Raw genomic sequence first — 27,432 nt, forward strand, 5'->3', positions numbered from 1 at the left:
CCCGGAGCCTGCGCGCCGCCCCCGCCCCGCCCCGCCCGCCCCGGGGCCGCGCGCAACAGGCCGCGCCGGGTGAGTGGAGCCGCCGGGCCGCCGCTGGGGGGCCTAGCGCGGGTGAGGGTGCGGGGGGGGTGTGGGGCCCCCTCAGGGCCCCCTCCCCGGGGCTCGGGCCGGGAGCTCCGGGCGGGGGCCGGCGGGCGCGGGCGGCTGCGGGGCCGGGAGCCCGGGGACGCGGCCGCGGGGACCCGCCGGCTGGGCGCGGCGCCGGGAGTCCGCTCGCGGGCGGCGCGGGCGCCACGAGTCGCCCACGTGCTCGCCGGTGGCCCGGAGACGGGGACGAGCGTCGGGAAAGTTTGGGCGGGGAGGGTACGCGGGGCCCTGTCGGGGCGCGGTGCCCGGGAGTCAGGCTCGCGGGCCTTGCCGGCAGGGGACCCGGGGCCGCGGCGCCCCCCTCCCCCCGCGCCCCCCCAGACCTAAAATGACAGCCTCCCCCCTCCTCCCGCCCCCCCGACCTAAAATGACAGCCCCCCCCGCCCCTTCACTTGTCACCGCCTGTTTGCAGAGCAGCCGCCCGGCCGCGGGCCGTCCCACAGGCGAGGGAGCCCGGCGTGCGCTGTTCCGGGCAGCGCCGTCCTGCGAGCCGCAGCGTCTAATTGCTCCCCTAATTAGCTAAAATTCGGCGCCGGGCCTTTGATTGCACTGGGCTCAGGTTTAAGTGGAGGAACCTGATTTACCCGGTTTGTATCACCATCGCTTGGACGGTTTTTGCCTCTCTGGCTTCATCCTTTGGAAACCTCGTGGTTACTAAAGTACATTAATGAGGTACAGTCCATTTTTTCTCTAAGATGGAACCTCTTCCCCCCAAAACAACAACAAACCCCCACTCATCACAGCTCTAGGTCAACAGGAGAAGCAGTTTCCCTCTCTGAGCTGATAGACATTTCTGTGGGCCTTCGCCACCTTGTTACAGGCAGTGTATCGTTTCTGTCAGATAGGGGGGAGGGGTGTGTGTTTAATTGAGCTGTTTGTCATCCTCTCTGTTAGTGGACCTAACATTTATGGAGAGAACAGACTATATTAATGCAGGTTTCTGGGCCCCAGTTACCAGAAGTGCTCACCCAGTAGGCCTGATGTGAGAGGCCCAGAAATGTGCATGTTTACAAGCATTCCGGCGACCCCACTGCCCTGTAAAACACTGCTCTGGAGATTGATTATAAAGACACACCTCCCTCTCCATTGGAAATAGCCACCGATGGCTAAGGTGCCCTTCAGCTCTGATGACACTGTTGGATACCCAAGGGCCAGCTGCCATCAGAAGAATATTCCCCACTGAACAAACCATCTGTTTCCCCCCACCTTTGTTTTCTGTGAGGCTTTTGAGATTTTTCTCTAAAATTATATACAAAAGATGAAAAAGGGAAAAAAAATTCACTTAGCAAACATTTCTTGGGGACCTCCTGTGTGCCACTCCCTCTGCTCGGTTCTGGGTGTGTGCAGATTGCTGTTCCTTCCCCTGAGAAGCTCTGTTACGACTTCTTGTCAGTAGTTTCCCACAGACAAGGTTAGGACACTCAACAATAGGAAGGCTCTGTTTATATTTGTTGGCTGTAGAATGGGTATCAGTATTGGTTTTCCTGTAGAGTTTTAACCCTTGAGAGTTGTTTAGATTAGTTTTCTTTAAAAAGAAAAAAATCTGTGGGTAGTTAGTAAAATATGAACCATGGATCTTTTATTTTGATTTAATCATTTTACATTTTAATGATTATAGTCAACTCACATTGGACAATTGCCTTTTTAAAAAACTTTTCCTAATTGAAATATAATTGACATAGAACATTATATTATTTTCACTGTACAACAGAATGATACAGTTGCTCTTTCAAAGCTTGCTCCCCCGCCCCCTGTAGCTTTATAAAAATATTTCCTCTCATTTCTGCTTGGGTGGTCTGTGAAGTTTCTAGGCAGGCTTGTGTGGGCTGTACTTTTGGACAAAGCATTCTTCTGTTTAATTATCATATTTCTTAGATTCTAAGACTTTTTTTTTTTTTTTTTACTTTTTACTGTTTCTGAAATTGTGATTCATCTTATAATTTTTTGTATGTTCAGTGTGGTATGGAATGTCATCTATTCTCCCCTTCACTTCTCAAAGGCTGTTAAAAAGAATTGTTCTTTTACACTATGAATAGTGTGAGAATCAGAGAAATAGTATATTTTCCCAGTAACTTCTAAGCTAGGTCCCAATGAACTGAGCCTCAAATCATTTCAGTGTGAACATAGAGAAACAATAAATGATGTAACTTTTGGCAGTATAAATAGTGAAATGTATATTCTAACAAAAGCATTTGTTATGCAGTGTTAGGGTTTCTTAGTGATTGTAGATGGAAAAAATGCTTTAAGTGATTATATTTTTGGCTAAAGTATTCTGCACACTTTGTCTAAGCACACTTCCTGAGGAATGTGCTTATACTGTATTCATATATTGTGCTTAAAGAAAAGCCTTTCAATTGCATCTTCCTGCTGCTGACATCCCTTGCAGTTTAAGCTGACTGATTGTGAGGAATGAGAGATGTGTGGCTGAATATGAAACTACTTTTTCATCATAGGGTACTTTTAATGATACAAACCCGTCTGAGCCAATCTAGCTGTTTTCAAAAATTAAATGTGAGCAAAGTGTCGGGGCACCCCCGGGTTCAGTGACTTGCTAAGACGCCCAGCTGATTGATTACAGCAAAAGGAGACCAAGTGCTTAATTGTTACAGCAACTAGTTGTGACAGCTACACAGTTGCCAACCAGGGAAGTTCATTAGACACTCAGTGCTCTGGATTTTTTTTTTTTAAATTGGGGGCTAGTTACCTAAGTACCCTTTTCTTGGAACTACCCAAATCCCAGACTCCTAGAAGGAAAGCAGATGTTGAGTATAAACCACATTGTCTGCACAAACAGTTTAGGCACAGTGAGTCACTCTTAACATTTAAATGATGGTGGGGACACTCCCAAAATCAAAATTCCCTGATGTCAGCCATAATCTGGCCTTTCATACGATGGCAGTACTTTTTGCATATCTGGGTTACTTTGTCTCACTGAAGCATTGATTCTTTGGTTGAGAAATCAAAATAGTTTGGAAAATTTAAAGTGTTTTTTTTCTTCTAAGCTTAAGCCTTTACCCTTACAATGCAAGCTTTTAGTACCTATTTTTAATAGTTTTCCTTCACCATCCTCTATTTCCCCACTGAAAGCACTTGATCTATTTGTGGGTACAAAATTTAGAAGCTAAAATGAGGTCAATAGAGAGTTTTGTATTTTGATAGTTCCACTTCCTACTTTGTTCAGTGTACATTTGGGTTGCATTCTAAAGGATTATTTATAAATCAGTTTTTGCAACATGTAACACATTGTTCCAGGGCTTATTCCTAGGCCAGACCACTAATTGTACTTAGTCCACATTGTAGCTGAAATATAGCTTAGTTATAATGACAAAGGAGCAGAAAACAGTGTTCTTGCAATTCCGATAGCCCAACAAAATAGGAAACCATAACATCTATAAGTTACTGGTCTCTGGGAAAAATTGGTTTTTAGAAGTGCAGGTTTTTATAAACTTTTTTGGGGACAGAGTCTCCTTTAAGAATCTGGTGAAAGCCATGGACCCACCACCTCTTCCCAGAAAAAAAAAAAAAAAAGTTTAAATAGAAGTTTGTAGTTTTAGGAAATTCATATAATTTGAATTACCATTCTTTAACCCCAGGTGAAGGATACCTGCATAATAAGTGTGATTGGGTTGTGGTCTGAGGCAGTTACGAAGTTTGGCAGTGCTTGGGAGTGTTGCTGCTCTTGCTACTCCAGCGTGGTCTGTGGACCAGCAGCAGCACCACTGCCTGGGAGCTTGTTAGACCTGCAGAAGCTCAGCCCTGCCTCAGATCTAATGGCCAGGTGATGTGTGTGCACATTCATGGTGGGAGTGCTGTGTTAGGGGTTAATGCTGTGGATGTTCTTTTTTTTTTTCTTTTTCTTTTTGCTTTTATCAAATGCTTTTTATTATTTTTTTATTTTTAATTTATCTTTATTGCTGAGAGTATTACAGGTGTTCCATTCCCCCCCCCATTGACCCCTCCCACTTCGCTTCCACCCCTTCCCCAGGCCTTCACCCCATTATTGACTGTGTCCATGGGGTATGCACATATGCATATAACTTCTTTGGTTAATCTCTTCCCACCCTCCACCCTCTTTCCCTCTTTCCTCTGAAATATCTCGTCTGTTGCATGCGTCAGTGTCTCTGGATCTATTTATTTCCTCAGATTCTTTTTTCATTAGCTGCTTCTTAAAGAAGACTCTTCAACTTTTCCTGTAGTGCTGGTCTGGTGGTGATGAACTCCTTTAGCTTTTTCTTGTCTGTGAAGCTCTTTATCTGACCTTCAATTCTAAATGATAGCTTTGCTGGGTAGGGCAATCTTGGTTGTAGTTCCATATTTTTCATCACTTTGAATATTTCTTGCCACTCCCTTCTAGCCTGCAAGGTTTCTGTTGAGAAATCAGCTGACAATCATATGGGTGCTCCCTTGTAGGTAACTAATTGCTTTTCTCTTGCCTGCTTTTAAGATTCTCTCTTTGTCTTTAACCATTGGCAGTTTAATTATGATGTGTCTTGCTGTGGGCCTCTTTGGGTTCCTCTTGTTTGAGACCCTCTGTGCTTCCTGGACTTTTAAGTCTCTTTCTTTCCCCAGGTAGGGGAAGTTTTCTGTCATTTTTTCAAATAGATTTTCAATTTCTTGGTCTCTTTCTTCCCCTTCTGGCACCCCAATAATATGAATGTTGGGCCTCTTAAAGTTGTCCCAGAGGCTCCCTATACTATCTTCATATTTCTGGATTCTTTTTTCTTTTTGCTCTTCTGGTTGGGTGTTTTTTGTTTCCTCATGTTCCAAATCGCTGATTTGATTCTCAGCGTGCTCTACTCTACTGTTGTTTCCATGTAAATTATTCTTCATTGCAGTTCATGTAGCCTTCATTTCAAATTGGTACTTTATTATGTTATTGATTTTCTCAGTTATTTCCCTAATAGTCTGCTTAAACATCCTTATAAACAAAATTCTGAACTCAGTGTCTGTTAGCTTGCTTGGATCTATTTCATTTAGTCCCTCTCCTAGAGATTTCTTCTCTTCTTTTTTTGTGACATGTTTCTTTGCCTCCACATTTTGGCTGCTTCCTTCTGTTTGTTTCTATGTATTAGGTAGAGCTGCTATGTCTCCTGGAGTTTGTAGAGTGGCTTTGTGTAGTAGGTGTCCTGTAGGGTCCAGTGGCTCAGCCTCCCCAGTCCCCTGAGCTGGGCCTTCTAGGTGCTCCCCTGGTGGGCTGTGTGCACTGTCCTGCTGTAGTTGAGCCTTGGTTGCTGTTGGGGTCCCTGGGAGGAACTGACCCCCAGGCCAATCAGCTGTGAGGACCAGCTGCAACTACAGCCAAAGAGCTGCTGTGCTGGAGACACCCCTATGGAGCAGGATTTACTTCAGTGGGGCTTTGGTGTTCACCCCTTGAGTGTCACTCGTGGATGTGGCAGGGTTGTAACCCAGTGTGGTGGAGCCTGACCACCAGGTGCACTGTCTCTGGGGCCTCCTGGGAGGTGCAAAGTCAGCCTGTGCCAGTGCCTTGCCCAGGGCCACCCAGCATGAGCTACACAGCAAACTGCAGTTGGCTGCTGCTTGTGCTGGGCTTGGAGGTGCCCAGGAGAGGCCAAGCTATGAGCCAATGCAGGCTGCCGCTAGTGCCAGGCCTGGGGCCGCTTATCAAGCTGTATGGGGCCCGCTGCTGCTTGTTTGGGAGATTTTAGGAAAGTCCTAAGCATGAGGCTGGAGAGGCCACTTGCACAGAAAAGCCCCTGGAAATGGCCTGGATGAGCTGCAGGTGGGAGGGGCGGGGCCTCCGGGAATCACGGGGCGGGGCCAAAGGTGTGAGTCAGGTGCTGGCGACTCAAACATGGCGCCTGCCTGCCGGCTGTGTGCGGGGAGGACTCGCCACAGGAGCCATGGCCTCCGCCAGCCCTTCTGCCCGGGAGGAAGCCGCCCCTCCAGCTCTCGCCTGGATCTCAGGCAGGTTAGTTCCCCCCCGAGTGTCCCAGGTCCTTTCAGGCTGCTGCCCGGCGCTGGGCTCAGAGGGAGCGTCCGAGTGAGTCCGTGCCGGGCCCTTGAGAGGAGCTGCTGGGGCTCCCGCAGCCTCCGCGACCCTCAGGGACAGTCCCCCTGGTTTCACAGCCCAGAGTTGTGGGGACGTCTCTTCCCGGCCCGGAGCCCTGGGCTGGGGGCCTGCTGGGGGCTGGGACCCCTCACTCCTCCGGGAAACCCCCACCGTTGAGATTCCCTCCCGGGTTTCAACCGTGGCACCAGGTGTGGGCCCTCGGCTGCGTCTCTGGGATTCAGCCCCGATCTGCCCGCGTCTGCGCCCCTCCTACGGGTCTCGGTGCTGCTTCAGCTCCCTGCTTGTGGGGCTTCTGTGCCGCCGGGTTTCAGGAGGCCCTGAGGGACGGTGGTTCTGTGTTTTAGTTGTGATTCTGAGGTGGTTGCGGGAGGCGGCGGGTGCAGCTGTGACCAACCTGCCATCTTGTTTCTCTCCAAAAGTTACAGCTTTTTAAAGACTGAGGATATAACCGTCTTTAGCCTTCACTTTTCAGCTTCTAATTAGTTGTTGTTTTTTTAATGGAGGAGAGGTTTCCGATAAAGTGGCACATTTCGGGAATAAGCTGAGATTGGAAATGAGCAGGTTCGAGTGGCTGAGGACGACCTGGAAGCCGGCAGCGTCTTGCTCTGCCACCAGCTGGCACCGCCGGCCGGGCCCTGTTGGCTGCGGGTGGGGCTGGTGCTGTGACGAGGAGCACCTGGCGGTGGGCAGCTGTTAGTGGCTCTTCAGTCAAAGTACATCTCATTAGAGGGGGCCTGGTGCAGACTGAAGCCCAATTAAAAAGGTTTTCAATTTTGCTGTGTCGATGGCCACAGGCTAAAACTGTGACTAGGAACTGCTGAGAGAGTTGAATCGTTTAAGTTGGGATAATTATACTTCCTAATGATGAATTCCACAACGTAGTGCTTGTGCACAAGGAGAACATGCTTTCCTTTAGGTGAGCGTGTGACCTGGCGTTTGAGGCTGAATCATATTTTGGACGAAATGGTGTTGGCGTAGGGCTCTGTCACATCCTGAGGAAAAGGCGCCGACTTAGTCTCCCGAGGGCTCATGGTCACGCGGTTGTGTGAGCGCGATCTGGGAACACCAACACATGTTCTTTGTTCTTTCGGTAGGTTTGCGTTTCCTCACAGCTTTGTCTCGAAGACAGAACCATGCCAAAGAAAGCAAGGCCTGCGGGGACTGGGAAGGAAGAGGGGCCCGCTCCCTGTAAACAGCTGAAGGTGGAGGCAGCTAGGGGGCCCTCCACCTTAAACTTCGACAGCCCCAGTGGTTTCTTTGAAAGCTTCATCTCGCCCATCCAGACGGAGACTTTTTTCAAGGAATTCTGGGAGCAGAAGCCCCTTCTCATTCAGAGAGACGACCCTGCGCTGGCCGCGTATTACCAGTCCCTGTTCAAGCTCTCAGATCTGAAGAGTCTGTGCGGCCGGGGTGTGTACTACGGAAGAGACGTGAACGTCTGCCGCTGTGTCAATGGGAAGAAGAAGGTTTTAAATAAAGATGGCAAAGCACACTTCCTTCAGCTAAGGAAAGATTTTGATCAGAAAAGGGCAACCATTCAGTTCCACCAACCTCAGAGATTTAAGGTAACAGTTTCCCCTCCGTGCAGAACCCTCGAGTGTTTTAAAGTGTTACCATTTGGCCACAAATCAGCTCAGGGATGAACCTGTGGTTTGATGGCGATTTGCCTCCTGCCAGCTTGAGAAGAGGTATCACCTGTTTGGTCTTCAAATCCATCCCAAATTAGACTCTGTTACATTCGGCTACACTGTTACAAAATGTCCAACATTCAGGGTGGACATGGTTAGGTGTCACAGAGCTGCAAAAGCTAAATTATGTTGCTAGTTTATAAAGTTTATTGAAGTAACATTACACCTCCAGGAGCATGTTCTGTGGGCTGGTTTGTGTTTTGGTTCAGGGTAGACATTTCTGTTTGGTTTGTCCCGTCCTTCTCATTTAAGGCATGTAAGGCAGCATCAGGGTGGTCATTTTCTTCTTGAAGTTGCCTCCCTTTACTGCCTGCATCCACCTAGGCGGAGGCTTCAGAGCTATGACCGGATCACATACCAGATGTGTGTTCAAGAAAGAGACTTCACCCGTATGAACAGCAGCCCACCCGTGTGGCAGGAGGGGCTGGGTCCTGCAGCTTCTCCCAGGGTGGAGGATTGCTTCGATTTGCAAGTCTGGCCAGCTTTTTATTTTTTCTTTGCTCACCTACTTAAGCCTTGCATATTCCCCCTTGTTCCAGGTGGCCAAGAAAAAAATTTTTTTATATATGTATATTTATATGTTTATAAATATATATATATATTTTATATATATTTGTATATATAATTTTTTTTTTTGCATTGTGGACTCAGCCCTTTGGCCATGTTTATTAAAACTGGAAGGATGTGCTTTCTCAGTCTAAACTCAGCCCCCAGGCTAGACTAGGACACACCCAGTGTTGAGAGACCTCTAGCTCTAGGAGCTCATCCTGTTCCCCTGGAAGCTGGGTTCTAAGTGTCGTATCGCGAGGAGATGGAATGTGGTGTGTGTGTAAGAACGGGCATGGTACCGTCAGGATGGGAAGAGGCAGGTCGGCCCTGTTTAGTGCGTCTCAGAATGTGCATAGCTTATTCTCGTGAGCCTGGAGGCGAGTTAACCAGGGAGCCATGCTTGTCCCCACCTGCTTTGTGTAATCCATGTGACCATCCTCTGGGGGAGTTTGCCAAATACTCACACGTGTGTTAACTCTTGAACCTTCTAACAGACATCTGAAGTAGGGCAGTCATTGTGGTCTCCGTTTTACCTGTGGAAAAAACCAGTTCACAGGTGTGGCTTTCCCATAGTTACTAAGTAAGGACTTCTGACTCCAAATTTAAGGCATATTCTTACAATACTTTTAAAGATGCTAACTAAAAGGTAGGGCTTTTGTCGTGCTTGTTTAGGCGTAGGCATGGGCTTCCGGTCTGAGCCGCGGCGCTCAGCCTTGATTCTGTGGGTGGGGCGGTGGAGGGAGGAGGTGGCACCCCGCCAGGAGAGCGGCTTCCGCCTCCCCGTGCTCGGTCTGGTGCAGTCCTTGGCATCTCCAGACACAGTTGGGAGTCATGAGTTAAAGGAGAAGACAGATGTGAGGAGCTCCCGTCCCGTCCTAAGTCGGCCTCGGTGAAGCAGTAGCACTCACATACTGCGTTGCGATTTAAATAGGATTAGGGATAAGTTATTTTATGACGTTCCCCACAAGCGTCGGGTGGGAGTCTTCATTTTACAGATCAAGCAGCTGAAGTCACCCAGCTTGTAACTATTACATGGACTGAAATTGACCGACTCCAGGTCGCTCTGTAGTAGGTCACACCTGGCAGATTTAGAAGCTAAAGTTCTAGGAGAGAAGGGAAAATCGTACAGTTGAGAGGGTTTTCGGTAACCGTTAAGGAGAAGAGACATAAAGTCATCAGTGACAGGCCCAGATGCTTCAGGTGGGAGCCGTATGGTCCTGAGGCACCTCTCAGGCCACCGGAGAAGAGAGAAGCCCTGGCTTTCCAGGGTTCCAGTCACCATATAAATGTAATTACAGAGCCAAGGCCCGCTGGCCCCTCCCTGGTGTCCGTGAGACTCTTTGGGAGATCTAACTCTTTGGAGCTGTTCAGATGCCATTAAATTAATCCTCTTGAGTTAGGTAGAAGCTCGAGTCCCGAGAGCCATCAGTACAGTAGCCGGTGGACTTTGTAAAGGCGTCTCCCTCCCGAAGCTCTCTTCACACTGACCCCGTTCTTTCTCACTTGATATTCTTAGTGCTATAGATCCCTTTCCCGTCCCCTGCTAGGACTGACTCCCAAGCTGTGGTCATTGGTTTACTCTGCACATATTTTATATGTTGCAGTGTTTTCTATGTGCCGGTCACTGTACGTTCGTGTGCTTGGAACTGGGCCCTGCAGTGTCCTTCGACTTGTCTTGTGTAAGATAATTCCTAGGGCCGCAGGACAGAGTTGTGGTTAAGGGTACAGGCTCTGGATTTGAATCCTGGCTCCATCATTTACTAGCTGTGTGTTCTCGCCTTGGTTTCTTCATCTGCACCTGGAGATAATGATTATTACCCACCGTGAGAGACAGGGTTGTTGGGACGGTCATGTAATTAATGTAGGTGAGCACTTAGGAACAGTACCCGGCACGCGGGACGCGCTGACGATGTGTGAGTGGCCTAATTCCCACCTCCCCCTTCACACCTGCCTCGGGAAAGTCAGGTTTCTTTCTCTCTCACAGGAAATGTGGCTCCTCTCTGGGCCCCCCGTCTGACTTATACCCTGAAGAGCGGATTAGTGACCGGAGAGGGAGTCTGCTCGGCCCCTTCCCTCCTGCGTCTGTACCCACTTTCCTGTTACGCTTTCTTCTCTCATTGCTTTAAATGTCAGTTTCGTGCAGGGACTTCCCGAACGTCAGTCTCCAGTCGTAACTTCTTGCCAGGGCTTCAGACTGAGACAGCCAGAAGCTCACGTAAAGACACCTCCACGTGGGGTCCTAGCCGCTCAAACTCGCCATTTCTGACGGAGAACTCCTGTTTCCCCTTCAGGAGCTTGTTCTTTAGCCAGTCTTTCCCGGTTTGGTGAGTGGAACTGGGAGCTTACTGACTGTCCCAGTGAAAGACCCGGGAGTACTGCGTCCGTCAGCAGGTGCCGTCGGTGCCCCTCCCCAGTGCACCTCCACTTTCCTGCGCCTCCCTCTCCCCTCCCTCCGCCCTGGTCGTTCCTCGCCTGGGCTGACGCCGTTGTAGCTTCCCGGCTGGTCTCTTGCTTGTCGACAGTCCACTCTGCACACACTAGCCAGAGCGAGCGTTTAATGTAAATCGGACCATGTCATTTCCCCGCTTTCAATCCTGCCCGACTCCAGGTCGCCCGCCGTGCCCGTCCCGGTCAGTGCTCCCGTCTTCTGTGGCCTGGACATTAGAACAGAAGATTCCCGAGGGCAGAGGTGTCGGCTCCCTCACTGCTTATTAGTTCTCAGTGTCGGGACCTTAACAGCTGCAGTAAAGACCTGATGAGCCAACGAGGACACGTGCCACCTCTTACTGCTAATGTATTTTCACCTTCCCTCTTTCTTTCTTTTTCCTTATTATTATTATTATTTTTTTTAAGGATGAACTCTGGAGGATCCAGGAGAAGCTGGAATGCCACTTTGGCTCCTTGGTTGGCTCGAATGTGTACATAACCCCGGCGGGATCGCAGGGCCTGCCGCCCCATTATGATGACGTCGAGGTGAGAGGGGAGGAGTTGGCTGCGAGCCGGGCTCGGGACAGAGGTCAGGGGCCAGTTCAGCTCTCGGGCCAGGTCTCTGTCCACTCTTCCTGTGCGGTCTCTGGAGATCGTGACCTCACCTCAATGCTGGGCCAGAATTACTCCCACCAAACTGGTTTCCTTCCTGCTTCTCGGAGGGGACAGACCGTTTCCAACGGGACTGAGACCAAGAGCCACACGTTCCCGTTGAGTTTATCTACAGAGAAATGTGACTGGCGTTCTCTTTACTTTCACAGTGTATGGTCTTTAATAAGGTGAAGTCACAAAGCAGTCCTTGCATCTGCTTTCGTTTTTCCCTTTCTGTAGCTGCCAGAAATATATAGTTTTTCCGTTTGTGAAAATCTCAGGGCAGCTGGAATGAAGGTCGTGGTTTCCCTGAAGCGCTGGCACCTTGACAGGCGTTGATTTCACTCTCCTGCGGCTGCCAAAAAAGTTAACTCTCTGGCTTAGGTACTTTGTAGTTTTATTTTTGTACCAATACAAGGTGTGAACACACAGTAATTAGTAAAAAAGTCATCACCCCCCCCACCCCCCTTTGAGAGCAATTTGATATCAACACATTTTTTAAAAGTTCTTGGTTCTTTAAAAAAAATATTTTTTAACAGAATATTAAAAAATGTTTGGCTGAATGAAGAATAAAAAACTTGAAGCTTTCCTACCTGCCGAGGATTATATTCAGGATGTTAGACATTCAGTCATACCCGAAGCTCGGCTTTTCCAGAGATTAAGGGCTTTTAGCCGCCTGATAGGAGCTTTAAAGAATGAGAGAGGGTCTGACGTGGGACAGAGAACTCGGCGAGGCTTCGCGACAGTGAAAAGAATGAATCTCCTCCTGGTATCAGGGCTCATGAATGCCTGTTTTTAAAAGTTAAAACCGGTAGTGGAATGAAATGTATCTCTGATCTTTCATTTTATTTTTCATCTGAAACTTGTAATTCGTCTAAGCCCTCGGAGGGCGCATGTTCTGGGAGCACCTGTCTCGTCAGGAAGCGCTCTGACGCTGCTGTGTGGCTCTCGTAGATTTTCATCCTGCAGCTGGAGGGGCAGAAACACTGGCGCCTCTACCACCCCACGGTGCCCCTGGCGCGGGAATACAGCGTGGAGGCGGAGGACAGGATCGGGAGGCCGGCCCACGAGTTCACGCTGAAGGTACGGGACCTCCACTGCGGGCTCCGCTCCGGGGACAGGTTCAGGGTTGAGGTTTAGTGTTCATGTCCTGGTCCCCGTGGGAGTGGGTCCAGGGGCTCGGGGCCGGGTGGCTCACACCAGGCAGCCAGCACCTGCAGCTTCCAAAGGAGACTTGGTAACTTGTAGAAGTGAGCCAAGGAAGCACTAAGTTTATTTTCCAAATAACCTGTCTCCAAATAGAATCCATGTTCAACAGGAATGAATGATGAATTCGGTGTCCTCTGACTTTTCTCGAGTAGAAGTGGAAGGTTTGATCTTGGGCAGCTGTGCGGGATCTCAGCGGTCAGCACGGGGCTGGAGGCTGCTGAGGCAGAGCACAGCCAGGGCCCCCTTAATTGTTTTGTTGGTAAAATTCCAGAATGACCATTTTCCTCCCCATTGTGCATCGACTCTCTCTGCACTCTTCTCTCTCCCCGCTGCATATAGTAACCAGAAGAATAGTAATTATGAAATCCCTTGGGGAATCCTCCTCCTCCAGGAAGCCAGGTGGCTTGATCATGTTCTGGTTCATTGGCATCTTGCTGCTGAGAAAGCCTCTGAGCAGTTAGCCTGGATGGGGTCGTGGACACCAGTCCCCCGTGGGTGAGGTTGTTGAGAAGAAGTCTTAAAGGGATAAAAAAAACCTTCATCATTAAACTTTATACCTTTTCCTACAAAACATAAATTCAGTGTCAATAAGATAATAGTTAATTTGAACCATTTCAAAGATTCTGCCTACCTGATATACTTGCATATAGTTACTGCTTTGTCTTCTCTTGCATCTTGAAGTTATAATTAGTGTCCAGTTCTTGCTCAGTGCCTTGTGGCCCTTTCTTGATTTTAGAATCTTTGCCTGCCTACCAATTACTGGGGGAACGATCTCCCTTTTTAGGGTGGGTGCCTGTAGGAGACTTAAACACAACAATAAAGATGCCTTTCACTCCTTATGCTCTTGGTCAGCAGTCAGCAAACTATGGCCCATAGGTCAAAATATGGCCTGAGGCCTGTTTTCATAAATGAAGTTTATTGGAATACAGCCATACTCATTCCTGAAGTCCAGTCCAGGACTGCGTTCACATTACACCACAGGGTAGACTATATTTACAAATATTTACTATCTGACCCTTTACAGAAAGTTTGGCAAGCCCTGGTCTTGGAGAAGCATGTCTATTGAGGCTCCTTGTTAATTACTTTTAGGCCGAAGACTAAGCCATCCATGGCCTCTGAGGCAGGGCTGAGTTACCCAGACTGATGACCGGCTACTCGCGCTGCCTGAGAGGGCCGGGCCGCACAGTGGTCTTCAAGACAGACGGTGTGGGAATGAGGAGATGGAGCAGTGCCCATTAATCACCCCCGTCCTGGTCACAGTCCATTAGGAGATGCCCTGAATCTCCTGGAAGGAGCAGCACAGCACGTGCTGCAGGGTCGTTCCAGTTGTATGTCTGTTACATGAGAGTCTTTAACCCGTGCAACTCCTCAAATGAGATTTTGCGTAAATGCCCAGTATCTGAAATAGAAAAGCTGACTCGCTCTGGTGGGGGTGGGCATGGGGGCTGCGGGGATCCCTGCTCACCCCTCCCCACTCCAGGGGCCGCCTCTGTGGCACTTCTGCCAGACTCAGGATCTTGGGGTGAACTCGCCCTGTAGTGGGAACTCCAGTGTGGCTTGGGCATCTGATAAACCTGAGTTTGAATCCATCTGCTGACCCTTAGGAGCTGTGTGTCCTTGGGCAGCTTATTTATTTAAATCTGAGTTCCCTTATTAAAACGGAGACCACAGTATTTACATTGTAGGTTGTAGGGATTGAAAAATATTACTTTGATGCCTCCCTTACAGTGAATTCCTTGGAAGAGATGGGTATATGTCAATATATTGCTGCAGATCAGATCACCACAAACCAACACAAACTCAGAGACTTACAACAACGCAAATTTATTACCTTAACGTTCTACAGTTCAGAAGTCAAAAGGGGTTCGCTTGGCTGAAGTCAAGGTACCAGGGGGTGTGCATTCCTTCTGGAGGCCCTAGGGGAGAGTTAGTTCCCGCGCCTTTCCCAGCTCTCGGGGCCGCCTGCTTCCTGGGCTCGGGGCCCCCCCTGCACCTTGGAGGCCAGCAGCTGGCAGCCTTGTCTTTCTCATGCTTCCTGCTCTCTGGTTCTCATTTCCAGCACCTGCTTCCACGGCTAAGAATCCCTGTGATTACATTGGGCCCACCTGTACAATCCAGAATCTCCATCAGCAACCTTGATTCCATTTGCAACCGTCGTTCACATTGCCCATGAAACCTGAATATCCACAGGTGCCAGGATTAGGACACAGACATCTTTGGGGGCCCTTGGTTTCCTCTCCTCTCCTCCTGGGAGCCCCTCCCTGTAGGCTTTCCTTCCCACCATTCCTGCAGAACCCCCCTTCTCAAGGTTACCAGTGACCTGCACGCCGACAAGGACAGTGGTCAGCTCTGAGTCCCCCATCTTAGCCTGCCTGTTGGCAGCATTTGACCCTGGGACACTCGCCTTCTTCACGGTTTCAGGGGTGCACCCTCTCTCTCGGTTCTTTTCCTCCCTTACTGACTGTTGCTAGTCGTTCTGTTTCCTGTTTTTCCCCAGTCAGCCTTCCCACCTCTGCAGGTCAGGGGGCCAGGGCTCATTTCCTGGGCCTCTCTTCTCCATCCACGGCCCCTTTCAAGGATTTAAATACCCTCGACACTCATGTGTCTTAAGCGGTGTGTTAGATCTCTAGTCCGCGTCTCCAAACTCTGGACTTCTGTCCAGCTGCCTACGTACTGTCTCCATCAGAAAGGCAAAAGGTATGGTAAATTTCATGTTCCTCAAATCAAAATCAAGTCCCACCCTGTCCCCCGGCTCCTCCTCTCTGTAAATGTGTCACTACTTTCCCGCCTGTTTAGGACAAAGCCGTTGGACGTGGATTTATACAAAAGCCTCCTATCTGGTGTCCCCTTTGCAGACTTCTCTGACGGAACCACCATAATGATCCTTTTGCGATACAGTATACTTTTTCCCACACCCCCCGTGACTTTGTAATAAACCCAGAGTAAAAGCCAAATCCTTAGAACAGCCTAGAAGGCCCTGTAATCTGGCCCCTTTGCTGCCTGCTCCCCCCCCCCCCCGCCCCCATCATTTCCACCCTCATGTTCTACCTGGAGCCACACTGGCTCCCAGCTGCTCCGCGAACCCGCCAAGCGCGGCCCAGACTCAGGAGCTCGGCCGTTGCTCTTCCCGCCCCAGTCCTTTCTCCGCAGGCGTCAGTGGCTGGCTCACTCATTTCCTACAGTCTCTGCTGAGATGTCCCGCGAGCAGAGCGAGTTCTCACTGACTGTTTGGGATAAAACGGCACCTCTTACCCTAGGCACGCCCGCCCCCGCTTCCATCAGCATCACTCCCTCCCTTCCTCTGCTTATTTGTGTTTGCAGCGTGTTCACCACCACTTGACATTATTTGCTACTTTTTTTTTTTAATCTACCTTCCTCCGCTAGTGCGTCTTCGCTGTGTTTATGATCTCTTCTGATTTCTCAAATGTTTGTCTGCTCTTTGGAATGTACCGCCCGACGGCAGGTCTTTGATTTGCTCAGTGCCTGACACAGGGCCTGGCTGGGGTGGGGGCGGAGGGGAAGTGTTAATCGGATGTTTGTGGATGAATAAATAAATGAACTAATGAAACGTTTGTGTGAGGGCCCCATTCAGAGGGCTGGCCCCGGAACACCCAGCAAGGCTAGCTCTAGGTATGAGGAAAGCATTTATGTACTCGAACTGCCGATTTCCCTGTCAGTTTGGTTCATGGCAAGTAAGCCTCCAAGATAGTTCTTTGAATATGAATAATTGTATATTGTTTCTTGCTTTAAGGCAAATCTTAACATTTAAAAAAACCAGTTTTTTAGATCTGATATTTGAGCTCTTCCTCTAGGGTCCATGCTCTTAACCAGTGAGCCAGACTGCTTCCCGTGGTTGCAGACGGGAGAGAAGCGGCTCTCAGGAGCCCCTCTCCTCTCCTCTGGCAGCTGCTACACGGAGTGTCTTTGGTCTGGGGCATTAGGGAGGAGGCAGCTCGGGGCAGGAGTGACTTGGGGACGGTATTTATGTCCACTGGCGTGAGAGAGAGCCAGGCAGGGTGGAGGCGGCTCACCTTCCCAAGGAAGTGCCTGATCTTTACTTCCGTCTAGTTTTTAGTTTCAGGTGAAGGGTTATATGGTGTTTCATCCTTTGATTGACACATTTCTTGAGGCTGTCCTGTGTGCTGGGTGCTCTGGTAGTCTAGCTTCTGGGAATATAGACGGATATAGACTCTGCCTGGAAGAGCTCACACGTTGTCAGGGCCTGGCGGGTAAAACAGTAGTTATAACACAGCCCCACACCCACCATTCCCCGAGAGCTCTGGATATGGCATCTCTTTTAACCCTCAAGGTAATCCTGTGAGATTTGGAGCTGTTGCCAAATCCGCTTTACAGATAAAGAAACCGGCTTCAGGAGGGTAATTTGCTGTGTGGCTCTAAAGCTCTTACTCTCCAGGCACCACCAAAGGGTGGAGAAGGGAGCAGGGTTTCCAGGCCCCAAGCGTCAATTCCTTGATCCCGAGGTCTGGGCAGCATAGTTTCAGGTAGATCTGGTCTTAGTTTGTGAATAAAGAAAGTGACTTCAGGTACTGAGCACCTCGCCAGGACTGGGGTGACAGTGACAGCCTCACAGACACGGTGAAGCTGAGCCAGCAGGACCCTGCACACTAGCCAGAGGTTTCTAGAAGGGAGACCTGAAACTCAAAGCCACTGTATCTGTCTCCGTAAAACACAGGACTGAGAAGCTATGCTTATTAGCTCTCCCCTTTTGTATGTCTCCCTTCAGCCTGGTGATTTGCTGTACTTTCCCAGAGGGACCATTCACCAAGCGGACACACCGCCCGGGCTGGCCCACTCCACTCACCTGACCATCAGCACCTACCAGAACAGGTGAACACCCTGCCTCCCAGCCTGGCGTCCTGGGACAGCTCCTGGCTGTGGTCACGCAGGAGGACACGAGGGAGTTGGCCTCTACCCTTGCACTTATCCAGGCCTGGGGGGGGGGGGGGGTTCAGGCTCCTTGGCTGACTTCATATTCCCTTAGTGTCCATTGTGCCTTGGCCCACCGGCCCTTCCTCTGGCTCTGTAACCCTGGGAATTTCCCAAGTTCAGGCTCCTGTAGTCCGAAATGGCTTGACACTCAAAGGATGAATCAGAAGGTGGGTCAGAAGGTCAGAGTAGGAGAGGACGGCCCTGGCCCAAGGGACAGCAAGGCTCCTACCTTCAAAGCTGTAACTTGCAAAACAAGTTTGTAAGCATACCTCTGCTTCTGCTTCCTTCTCTGGCATTTCAGTGTGAAATTAACCTGGTGGTTAAGACACTGCAGGAACTAGCTGCAGCCTGGCCCGAGGCGGGGCTTCCTTTAGGAAAAATGCCTGTTTAGTTGCCTTGTAGCGAGGAATGGAAAGTCAACGAGGCCACCTCCTGAGAGGAGCAGAGACCACTGAGGGAGTGGGCTGTAGGAACTGGGAGCAGGGCAGGCCACAGGGAGGCTGGAACCAGAAGTTAATCCTCAATGCAAAGGAGCTCTGGGCCTTGGCAGCCACGTAGTTTGGACGTGAACATCCACGTGTCTTCTGGTGTCCTGAGTACAGCCACTCTCCCGTTCCTGGATTCTCTGGCCTTTTTCACTTCTCTTATTGCCGCCACCAACTGGCTTTCTAGTAATTGGTTTTCTCTCCCTTGTTTTCCTTCCTCAGCTTCTGTTTACTCACAACTTTGGCTCATTATGAGCCAGCATCACTTCTCCACCTCCCTCTGTCCCACTGAACCCATTAGCTTGTGCTTCTGCTAAGTGTCTGACTTGCCATTTCCCAATCCTGAGAATGGGGATCTGGTAGCCTGCCCCTGGGTCCTACCCTCCCCTTCTCTAGTCGGCTGGGGCTGGGGCAGAGCTGTGGATAGCACCATGACCACTGTCTAGGCTGGATGGGTCTGGCAGTGGTGCCCGACTAGAAGGGGGAAAATAACTGAAGGACCACCGCACCCTGGAGGTGGCCCGGTGCTCCTTAGGGCACTGTGGCAGGGTGAGGGCTTGGGGGCCTCTCCCCAACACCCCTTTAGGGTAGCATGTTGGAACATTGGGCCTGTTGGGTGGGACAGCAACAGGTGAGTGGGCTGTTTTACCAAAGTGAGCTCCTTAAGAGGTATTATCCCCAAACTCAGGAAAGGCCCAAGATCCACTCTGACTCTCAGAAAGCACAGAGCTCTGTTTAACTGCAGTTAAACTCCTCCGGGAGCCCAGCCGCATGACTCCCACCTGTGACCCTGCAGAGGAAGAGGTGGTTTTGTGTGGCTGAAAGATCTGCATGTGTCCCCCAGGTTGAAGTTCAATCAAGGATGTGAGGTTGGGGGGCATATTAAGTCGGGGCGGGGGGGGGGGGGCATGGCACCCAGTGGTAGCTGATGTCTTGGGGAAAGTACTCTCATGTGGCTTTTGTTCTTTGCCACTTGCCTGGGAGGGAAGCATAAACATGTTAATTTGCTTACTGAGTGAGAAGCAGAAGTCATACTGTGAATTTCCATTTTGCACATAGATCCGCTGGTGACACAGAAGAAAATTTTAAACAGATAAGAAATGTTTAAAGAGAGCAACCCCTCGGAGTGTGTTTCTCACACTGGCACTTTTAGGGGCGAGCCAATTCTAAATGCCCCTGAGAAAGCAAAGGTCATTGAACACTGACTCGCCTCAGTAAAACCATTGCTAGAGTTTAGCAAGTTGCAAGATCGATTCTTTTGAAATTGGTGTTGATGGGTGTTTTACTGAGGAGTGCCACTCTTGAATGAGGAGAGACGGAAAATGTAACGTGTAACTGCAGATAATTACACAGCCCGGGGATCTTGCTGTTACCTAAATGTATAGCTTTTGGGTTTTGTACATAAAATTTAGTTTTTGGTCCTATAATGATTGTTAAAATTTTCTACAAAGCTCTCCTCGTAGACATTTGTTACAGTTAAAAACATTAAAAAAAATTGGTCCCTTGGCCCGGCTGGGCATGGCTCAGTGGTTGAGCGTCAACTAGGATCCAGGAGATCACAGCTGGATTCCCGGTTGGGGGCTGTTTCTCTCTCTCTCCCCCCCTCTCCCGTCCCCTGAGATCAATAAAGATGTATTTTTTTAAAAAAATCTCTCCCTTAAAGTTTCTACCTTATGACAGTATATGTTTAAATGTCTGCTGTCTTTAAGAGAAATCATGAATAAAGCCTAGCTTCCCACCCCTAACTTCCCTGGGAGAGGCTGGGAGAGGGGAGGGAGGGAACAGCGTGAGTGACCCAGCACTTAGGTTTTTATGCTGAGTCACGTCAAACCGATGAACGCAGGATGCCTGGGCAGAGGGGCTGGAATGCGACGGAAGCTTCTTTTTGTAGCGTTTGGCTTTACTAGAAATCAGTGGTTTCTGTATATTTTGTATGTGTTCACTTTTGTTTTTGGTGGTGTGTGTTCCAGTTCGTGGGGAGATTTCCTTTTGGACACCATCTCGGGGCTTGTGTTTGATGCCGCAAAGGAAGACGTAGCGTTCAGGGCGGGCATCCCCCGGCAGCTACTCCTGGTAAGGGGGAAAGGCAGGCGGGGAAGGAGTGGGACTCGCCGCCGGGCCAGCCACGCCATGGCCGACATCCGAGCGACCCCAGGCTCATTCTTCTCACGCCAGCCATTGTCCCTTCTCCGTGCTGGCCCTGCTGAGCTGGGTGTTTGCAGAACGAACGTAGTGCCGCACGTTCTGTGTGACCCAGAGAACCCACGGAGCTGTGCAGGCAGCCTTCGTGGGAATGTTGGCTGAGGAAATGGCTGCATACATGACGTGGCTGGAACTGTAGGTGCAGCACACGCGAGATTACTCGTTAGGAGGGGCCCAGGGGAGAGCCTGGCTCTGCTGCTTCCCCGGCTTTCTTGTCCATCCCGGTTTTACATTGGAAACAGCACCTCTGTTTGGCTGGATTTGAGAAGATGGGTGAATCAGTGCTGAATTTGGCAAAGGTTGCTCTCACCGTCCTTAGCAGTCACCTTAGGAGAGTGACTTGCTTTCTGAAAGGCAAGAGCCAAGACTTCATTTCCAGGGATCCCCTTCCAGGCAAAATCCTGAAAATGGATCTTTTTTTTCAAATAGTAGGCATCTTAAGATGAACAGTGGTTACAAGGACATAATGAGATACTGTTCTTAGGGGCTCTAGTCTCCCTCAGCTCCTCCCCGGGGGGGCATGGATCTGTGTCTGTACCAGGGACTGCTCTGGGGATGGACCTAGGTGCTGAGTTCTGCTGGAATCTGGGCCAGGACTCCCCTCTGTTTCTAGCAGGTGGAAACCACAACTGCTGCAAGAAGAAGATTGAGTGGCTTTCTGAGGACGCTAGCAGACCGTCTGGAAGGCACCAATAAGCTGCTGTCATCAGACATGAAGAAGGATTTTGTTATGAACAGACTCCCACCTTACTACGTGGGAGACGGAGCAGAGCTTTTGACACCAGGTGGAGCTTGATGTTTTCTTTTGGGTGGTTAGGGGCTAACGTGGGGTATTTGGAGGCTTTCCTGGGTGGACCTCTCTTTGAGCACATGGAAAGTTGAAGCATTTTAGAATGTGGAGCGGGACCCATCTCTAGTGTGTGTGGCTGGGCAGCACATGCTGTACACATGCTTTAGCTTCCTGCATCTCACAAGTCATTTGCAAAGACCTTGCACCCCAGCATAATGGGGAATGAAAGCTCTGTGATTTGGGGTGAGAAATATGTGTATTTATAGGTCCTCTGGTATTCACCATCTTCAGGAGTTTTAAGTCCTTAAACATTGAGATCTCATTGGAATTAACTCAGGGATGGGCAAAATGTTGTCTGTCATCAGCTGGTGAAATATGAATATGCCCAAGGTTGTCACTGACCTTCCCCAAGTCCCAGGTGACTATTTTGTGACAGGTTTAGGCTGCAAATGACCTAACACACATCTGGGTGGCTGGTGATTTTCATGTCCTGTAGCAAAGACCAGCAACACACACTCCTGTGGTCGAAGTCGGGTTTATTGACTGGTTGCAACGTAGAGAACCACACTCTGCTGGGAATTGTGGGCACTCTCAGTAAAGGGGCTTGAGTTGGGCGATGTTCAGGAGGGTATGAAGCAGGGCTTTGCTCTGGGATGAATGCTGTCAGGAAGTAGGGGGATTCTGACTGGGTCTCGTACATCTGACCCAGTAGCAGGACTGAAATGAGGCTGAAGTGACAACTGGTAAAGCAACAGCAGCCTCATTAGCCAGGATAGGGGCCGTCTGGTCACTTGTGCAGTTTGGACGGTGTTCTTTTGCCTGAGTCCTGACATGACCATGCAGTGGTCCTGCTTCTCTCTCCATCTCTCACAGTCAGAGCGGCCTGTGTATTAACTGGTCTCTGTGGAGCCGCCTGCCTGATGTTCTCGAGAGCTGTGGGCCAGGCCGCGCTCAGGCTGTTTTCCTCTGTCTCAGTGGGGTTGAGTGAAAGTATAACTTTTACTTTTAAAAAAGCCTTATTTATCTCCAGTTGAGAACCACTGGAATAAACAATCCCTTCTAACACTGATTCTATTTATATTTTTATTATATCTTTGGGGGAAGTTTAGGAATTTTTATTGTATCTGTTCAAAAGAATAAATGTTTTACCATCACATATATTTTTAAAATCTATTTTTATTGATTTCAGAGAGGAAGAGAGAAGGAGAGAGAAACATCAATGATAAGAGAATCATTGATTGGTTGCCCCCTGCACCCCCCCCTGAAACCCGGGCATGTGTCCCGACTGGGAATTGAACCTCTGTCTCCTGGATCGTACGTTGATGCTCAACCACTGAGCCACATCGGCTGGGCTACCTGCACATATTTTAATTCTAAGTATTAGTTGATGGGTCAGAATATTTTTCTAGTTTTCCTTGTCTTAGCCATTACAGTCAATAAACTATGATCCTGTAAGTCTTTTCTCAAGAAAGATGAGCCTTTAAGGCTGCTTTTTCCAATTTGGAAAAGTATTTTTTTTCCTCCCGTGAGCATTACTATGCGGCTTTTACATGACACTTGCTTGACCTACACACACTGAACAATTTGCCATCGTCACGCAGCTAGTAATAGGTGGGTGGGGTGGTGCAATCTGGATTCAGGTGTCCCTTCTGGAGTCCACGTGTAGACGAAGCAGCAACAGAGGACAGAAACTGGAGACGAGAGCTCTGTGTAGAAGGGCAGGAGCCTGTCTCTATTTCTCTTTAATGTACATATCAACTCCTGTTATCTTACTACATGTCTGTCTTCACTATGAGAGAACGGGCTCCATGAGGATGTAAACTATACGTCAACGTCACTGTAAACGTCAGCGTAAGCAAACACCGGAGTGAGAGGGGCACCCCATGCTTGGATTCACTGCAGATTGTTAGCAAATGTGTTCCTTAAACAGTTGCACCTGCAAACAAGTTGAATCCTGCTGGCTTCCACTTCTGAAAACTGGCTTTGTCTCTGGATTCTCCAGGTGGACAGTTGCCGAGGCTGGACAGCGTCGTGAAGCTGCAGTTTAGAGACCACATCGTCCTCACGGTGATGCCAGATCAGGGGGCATCTGTGAGTATCCAGAGGGGTAGGTTTCCTCCCCTCAGGGCATTTCCACACGGGTCTCAGGTGCCCCTGCCCTTCCCCTGTAGGAATCTCTGTTCTCAAAGCTCAGTGCTGTGGCTTTAGAGCAGCTATTGCCCAGACCTCGCTGTTCCAGATGTCCCTGCCTGGTGGGCACTGAGGGTTCACCCTCATCCCCCAGAGCCCTTTCTCATTCCCTCACGTAGTGGTTAATGCCTGGTCTTTGCACCGTTAGGTTTCAGGCCATGTTGCTCAGCCAACTGTAGACCGTTCACAAGTCTCCCTCCCTCATTCCCTCTCCCATCCTGTACACTGTGCAGATCCATCTTGACATACAGTTTAGTTGATGTTTCTTTAAATCCCTGTTCTGTAGAAAGATATTCTACTTTCCATAACCTGGCCCAGTAGTTCCCCAAACTGGCTGATTGTAGAAGCAGCTGGCCAAGTTTTACATTATAAATTCCTGGGCTGCATTGTCTTGGTCGGAGCCTCTGCATTTGTTAAAGGACCTTTGGAACTGTCCCAGGCCCTATGGCTTCACCCAGTTCTCCCTAATCAGCTTTCTCGGGAGGGCACCCCATGAGTGATTGGAGGTGATGAGAGGAGCATGTCGACGTCTCTATAACTAGACTGCTCCAGCTATTACGGCCAGGCTTGGAGAGGACTGGTTTCTAATATACACAAGACCTCAAAAGTACACACCTTCATTAAAAAAATCGTAGTTACTATGATAACCAATCAGTTTAGAAACATTCTATATGAGGCCCAGGTGTTCGAGCCTCATCTAAGAGGACAGGGAATGACAGGCCCGGGGAGAGAGTGAACTGCACTGTGTAGGAGGGAAGGGAAGTAGAGATCACTTGGGAGGCTACTGTAATTGGAATGAAAGTTTTTATAGATCACATAGCTGGTTTTCATAAATTTAAAATTTTTATATACCTGGAAATGTCAAATTTTGATGCAAGAAAGTACAGGTTTCATTATGTTGCTATATAAATGTTTGTTTTCACTAAATTGTTTCTGAAGATGCTCTAGCAGGTGTACTGTTTTACCTGTTCAATACGATTCTTTAGTCATCAATAAATCTCACTTAAGCACTGAGGCCTTGAGATTTTTCTTGGGGTTGACCTACGTTATTGGAAAACCCTCCTAGTAACGAAGCCCTTGACATTCTGCTGATAACTTACTGCTTTTCTTTTGAAAGGATGAAACTCAGGAAAAGATGGTTTACATCTACCATTCCTTAAAGAACAGGAGAGGCACACACATGATGGGAAACGAGGAAGCTGAGGTTTGTTCCAGACTAAAGCGAGCATTTTCCCCGCGGTTCGGGGGTGGCCGGGAGGAGTCCGTTACCTCTGATTTAGGGGCAATGCGCTCGTCTATGGCTGCCGTGCAGGCGGAGCCCTGCGAGGGGATGACCGGGTCCCACAGTTCTGAGATGGACACTCGCTGGGACATGGAGACTGCAGGGAAGATGGAACGTCCTATGAGGCACTGTTAGGATGCCTTCATGAAGTCTGTGTTTTTGTACGGGAGTGGGTGGTTCTCTAAGTTATGTGAATAGCTGGGCCTTTCTGAAACAAGTTTCGTACTGGTGAGGGTAAGTAGGTATCAAAAATAATGCTTCACGGAGGGGTTGGGAGTTTATATGAAAGTGTCGCTTCAGAGACACCCGTAGTATTCTGTCTGACCAGTCCGTCCTTTTTAGGCTCATGGACTTCGCTTTCCTTTATCTCATGTGGATGCACTGAAGCAAATTTGGGACAGTTCAGCTATTTCTGTCAAGGACCTGAAACTTGCTACAGATGAGGAAAAGGAAAGCCTGGCGTTGTCCCTCTGGACAGAGTGTTTGCTCCAGGTAGTCTAGGCCTTTATACACCCACACAAACATGAGACCTACCTGTTGGCCATATGTACTACTAACAGGTACATGGAAGAAAGAATGACAAATTACTGAGTGTCCTAAAAAGTGACAGAACCATACTTTTGACCAGTTTATTTAATCCAGTGTGGTAGAAAAGGCACAATGACAATAAAGGTATTTAAATTTAAAGTCATTACCTGGCTTTGTCTTTGTTCTTTGGAAGAAACTTCTTTAAAGAGCCTCATTGGCTCTAGAAAAAATTTAAACAATTAACATGAAGAAAAAAAAAATTTAACTTGTTTTTTGTTTTACAATGACAATATACATACCTTTTTGTATACACAAGCCCCCCCCCCCCCCGCTTTAAAATAAAGTTCCCCCTGTAAGTTTCATTAAATAACACGGCCACCTTCATGCGAGGCGCTCGTGTCTGTGGGTGTAGGGAGATTTATAGATGCTGCTTGAGAGATGACAAGAGCCTGAGATTAAAGGAAAAGACCCCCCAATAATATTTACACAGAAAGACTAAGTCTCTATAAAAGTACTCAAAATAGTGGGTCTTTGAGTTTAAACAATTCATTGTTATTTTACATTCTAAAGTGCATATAGGTTGATATTTTTAAAAAATACCATTGGAGAACTTAATCTTTCTATATAAAAATAGAACAGACGTTTTCCTGCTTTTTGGCAAAAGCTGGGGCTTAAAGGGAAGTTGTCTCAGTTGTCAGTTTAAAACCAGCTCAGGAGGAGAAAATGTGGACTGTACAGTTCACGGTGGCAATGATTACTTGGAACCAAGTCCAAGATGGCATCCTACCTGGTTTTGCTTAAAAGAAGCTATTTAAGATGGGAGTAGAAAACTGAGTTTTCTATCATTTCGCAGAAAAATCAATTCCACTTTTACTTAAAGTGGTAAGTACTTAAAGTGGTAAAACTACTACCTGGTTTTAATTTGAACATGTGAAACTTCCCTTTACTTCAGGCAAATAAAAGTCTGACTATATTACATGTAGGTGAAACAATCTTAGTAAACTCTTGAGGGCAGATCAGGCAAAACCCCAGGGTGAGATCTCAGCACTGGGACAGGAAACACTGGTGAGAGTCCTGCGGCCCAGAGGGCGCAAGGATGGTCACAGGGCATGTGCTTTGTTAGTCTGAAGGGCTGAGCAGAGGATGGCCTCAGAAAACGCTCCAGCGTTTGTGCCTTGTTCCAATGAAGCTGAGGCCCCTCCCTGGGGTCAGTGACAAGTATGAATCCTTACGGTGCTTCAGTTCTAAAAGCCTCAATAGAAACTTCGAGGTTTAGCTAATACAGCAGCTTAACAGGTTTATCGGATGTCTTCAAATATTGCTAAAAATTACTAATTTTTGCACAAGTGTGACTGAACTACAGGAATCTATTTTCCTGGGCCTCGCACTCACCCCCATGTCTACGGGGGTTCAAGTAACAACCACAGGAGGACAGCCCCTAAATAATGATGCCAGTGTCCTAAATAATGGCTGTCGGGAACAGGAGTCGTATTTGGCGGACTGGAGAGAACACAGATTTCAGTAAACTTGCTCACCCAAACTGGAGGTCGAGCAGGAAGAGAACCTTCCCCAGAAACCATGCCGTGTTCCTCGCAGGAACACTGAACACCTGGCAACAATATTCTGAGCTGTTCCCGCGGAGAGCGGCGACAGTCTGACCTGGGAGCGTCAGGAAAAAGCGCCTTCTCGGATCCAGGAGCGGGGGCCAGCAGCTGCCTTTCCCAGGGAGGTGAGGGCGCTGCTTCTCCCTTTGCTCTTTCCGGGGATGCTGCCGAGTCCCTCACAGTATTTCAATGTCCCATTTCTGTGTTTCTTCTCCCTCCAGGGGCTGATTTACAACGACATGAGTCTTGTCATAATTTCCTCCTAAAATAGAAGTTCCAAAGAAAAGGTTACTTGTTCTCACGGGTGCTTCAGTGTCCATAAGCCTCTGTTCAGCCTGTCTGGGTGGATCAGTACACGTCATTTACAGAGTGACCCGAAACGGGAAACTGAGTTTAAACAGGCTTAGCTACTGTTCCCCTCCAATGGGACCTGGTCGTGACTCAGGCTGAAAACCTGAGGGGTGATGCACTGCCGGGGTACCCCGCTTACGCAGTCATCGAGTCTGAAGAGCAGGGTGCTCGCTCGAGAGCCCTGGCTGAGTGTCAGGTACTTTGTTTTTGTTTCTACACCACCAGTGGCTGCGACTAACCCAATTAAAGCAACGGCCCTGAACAATATCGGCCCTGACCTTGCTGGATGAAAGAACAAGGTTAAGCACCTACTGCAAGTTTTAACGGCTTTTAAGGACGACAGCAAGT

The 27,432-nt window shown here is 48.9% G+C and overlaps 2 protein-coding genes across 3 annotated transcripts in view; one reads left to right on the forward strand and one right to left on the reverse strand.

Annotated features, from left to right (window-relative positions):
- Positions 1 to 25,292, forward strand: RIOX2 (ribosomal oxygenase 2). The gene is made up of 10 exons (XM_081138349.1): positions 1 to 69; positions 7,273 to 7,743; positions 11,269 to 11,388; positions 12,448 to 12,576; positions 17,447 to 17,550; positions 20,108 to 20,210; positions 20,953 to 21,124; positions 23,132 to 23,220; positions 24,437 to 24,523; positions 24,944 to 25,292. Exons 2-10 carry the CDS (start codon positions 7,312 to 7,314, stop codon positions 25,100 to 25,102), a joined length of 1,395 nt encoding a protein of 464 aa, XP_080994475.1. The 5' UTR covers positions 1 to 69; positions 7,273 to 7,311; the 3' UTR covers positions 25,103 to 25,292.
- CRYBG3 (crystallin beta-gamma domain containing 3) overlaps positions 25,217 to 27,432 on the reverse strand; it is a 98,433-nt gene continuing 96,217 nt past the window's right edge. Inside the window, exons 22-23 of one of the 2 annotated variants that reach the window (XR_013998874.1) lie at positions 26,665 to 26,995; positions 25,217 to 25,349 (exon numbers count right to left, since the gene is read on the reverse strand). Coding sequence is in view for 1 of the 2 variants with exons in the window: in XM_081138344.1 (XP_080994470.1) it covers positions 26,910 to 26,995 (86 nt within the window). In the remaining variant the exon portion in view is untranslated. Of the gene's footprint in view, positions 26,996 to 27,432 lie in introns of both variants that reach the window. The other variant, XM_081138344.1, reaches the window with a different exon arrangement.

Source organism: Miniopterus schreibersii, assembly GCF_964146895.1.
Source record: "Miniopterus schreibersii genome assembly, chromosome: 5".
NCBI lineage: Eukaryota > Metazoa > Chordata > Mammalia > Chiroptera > Miniopteridae > Miniopterus > Miniopterus schreibersii.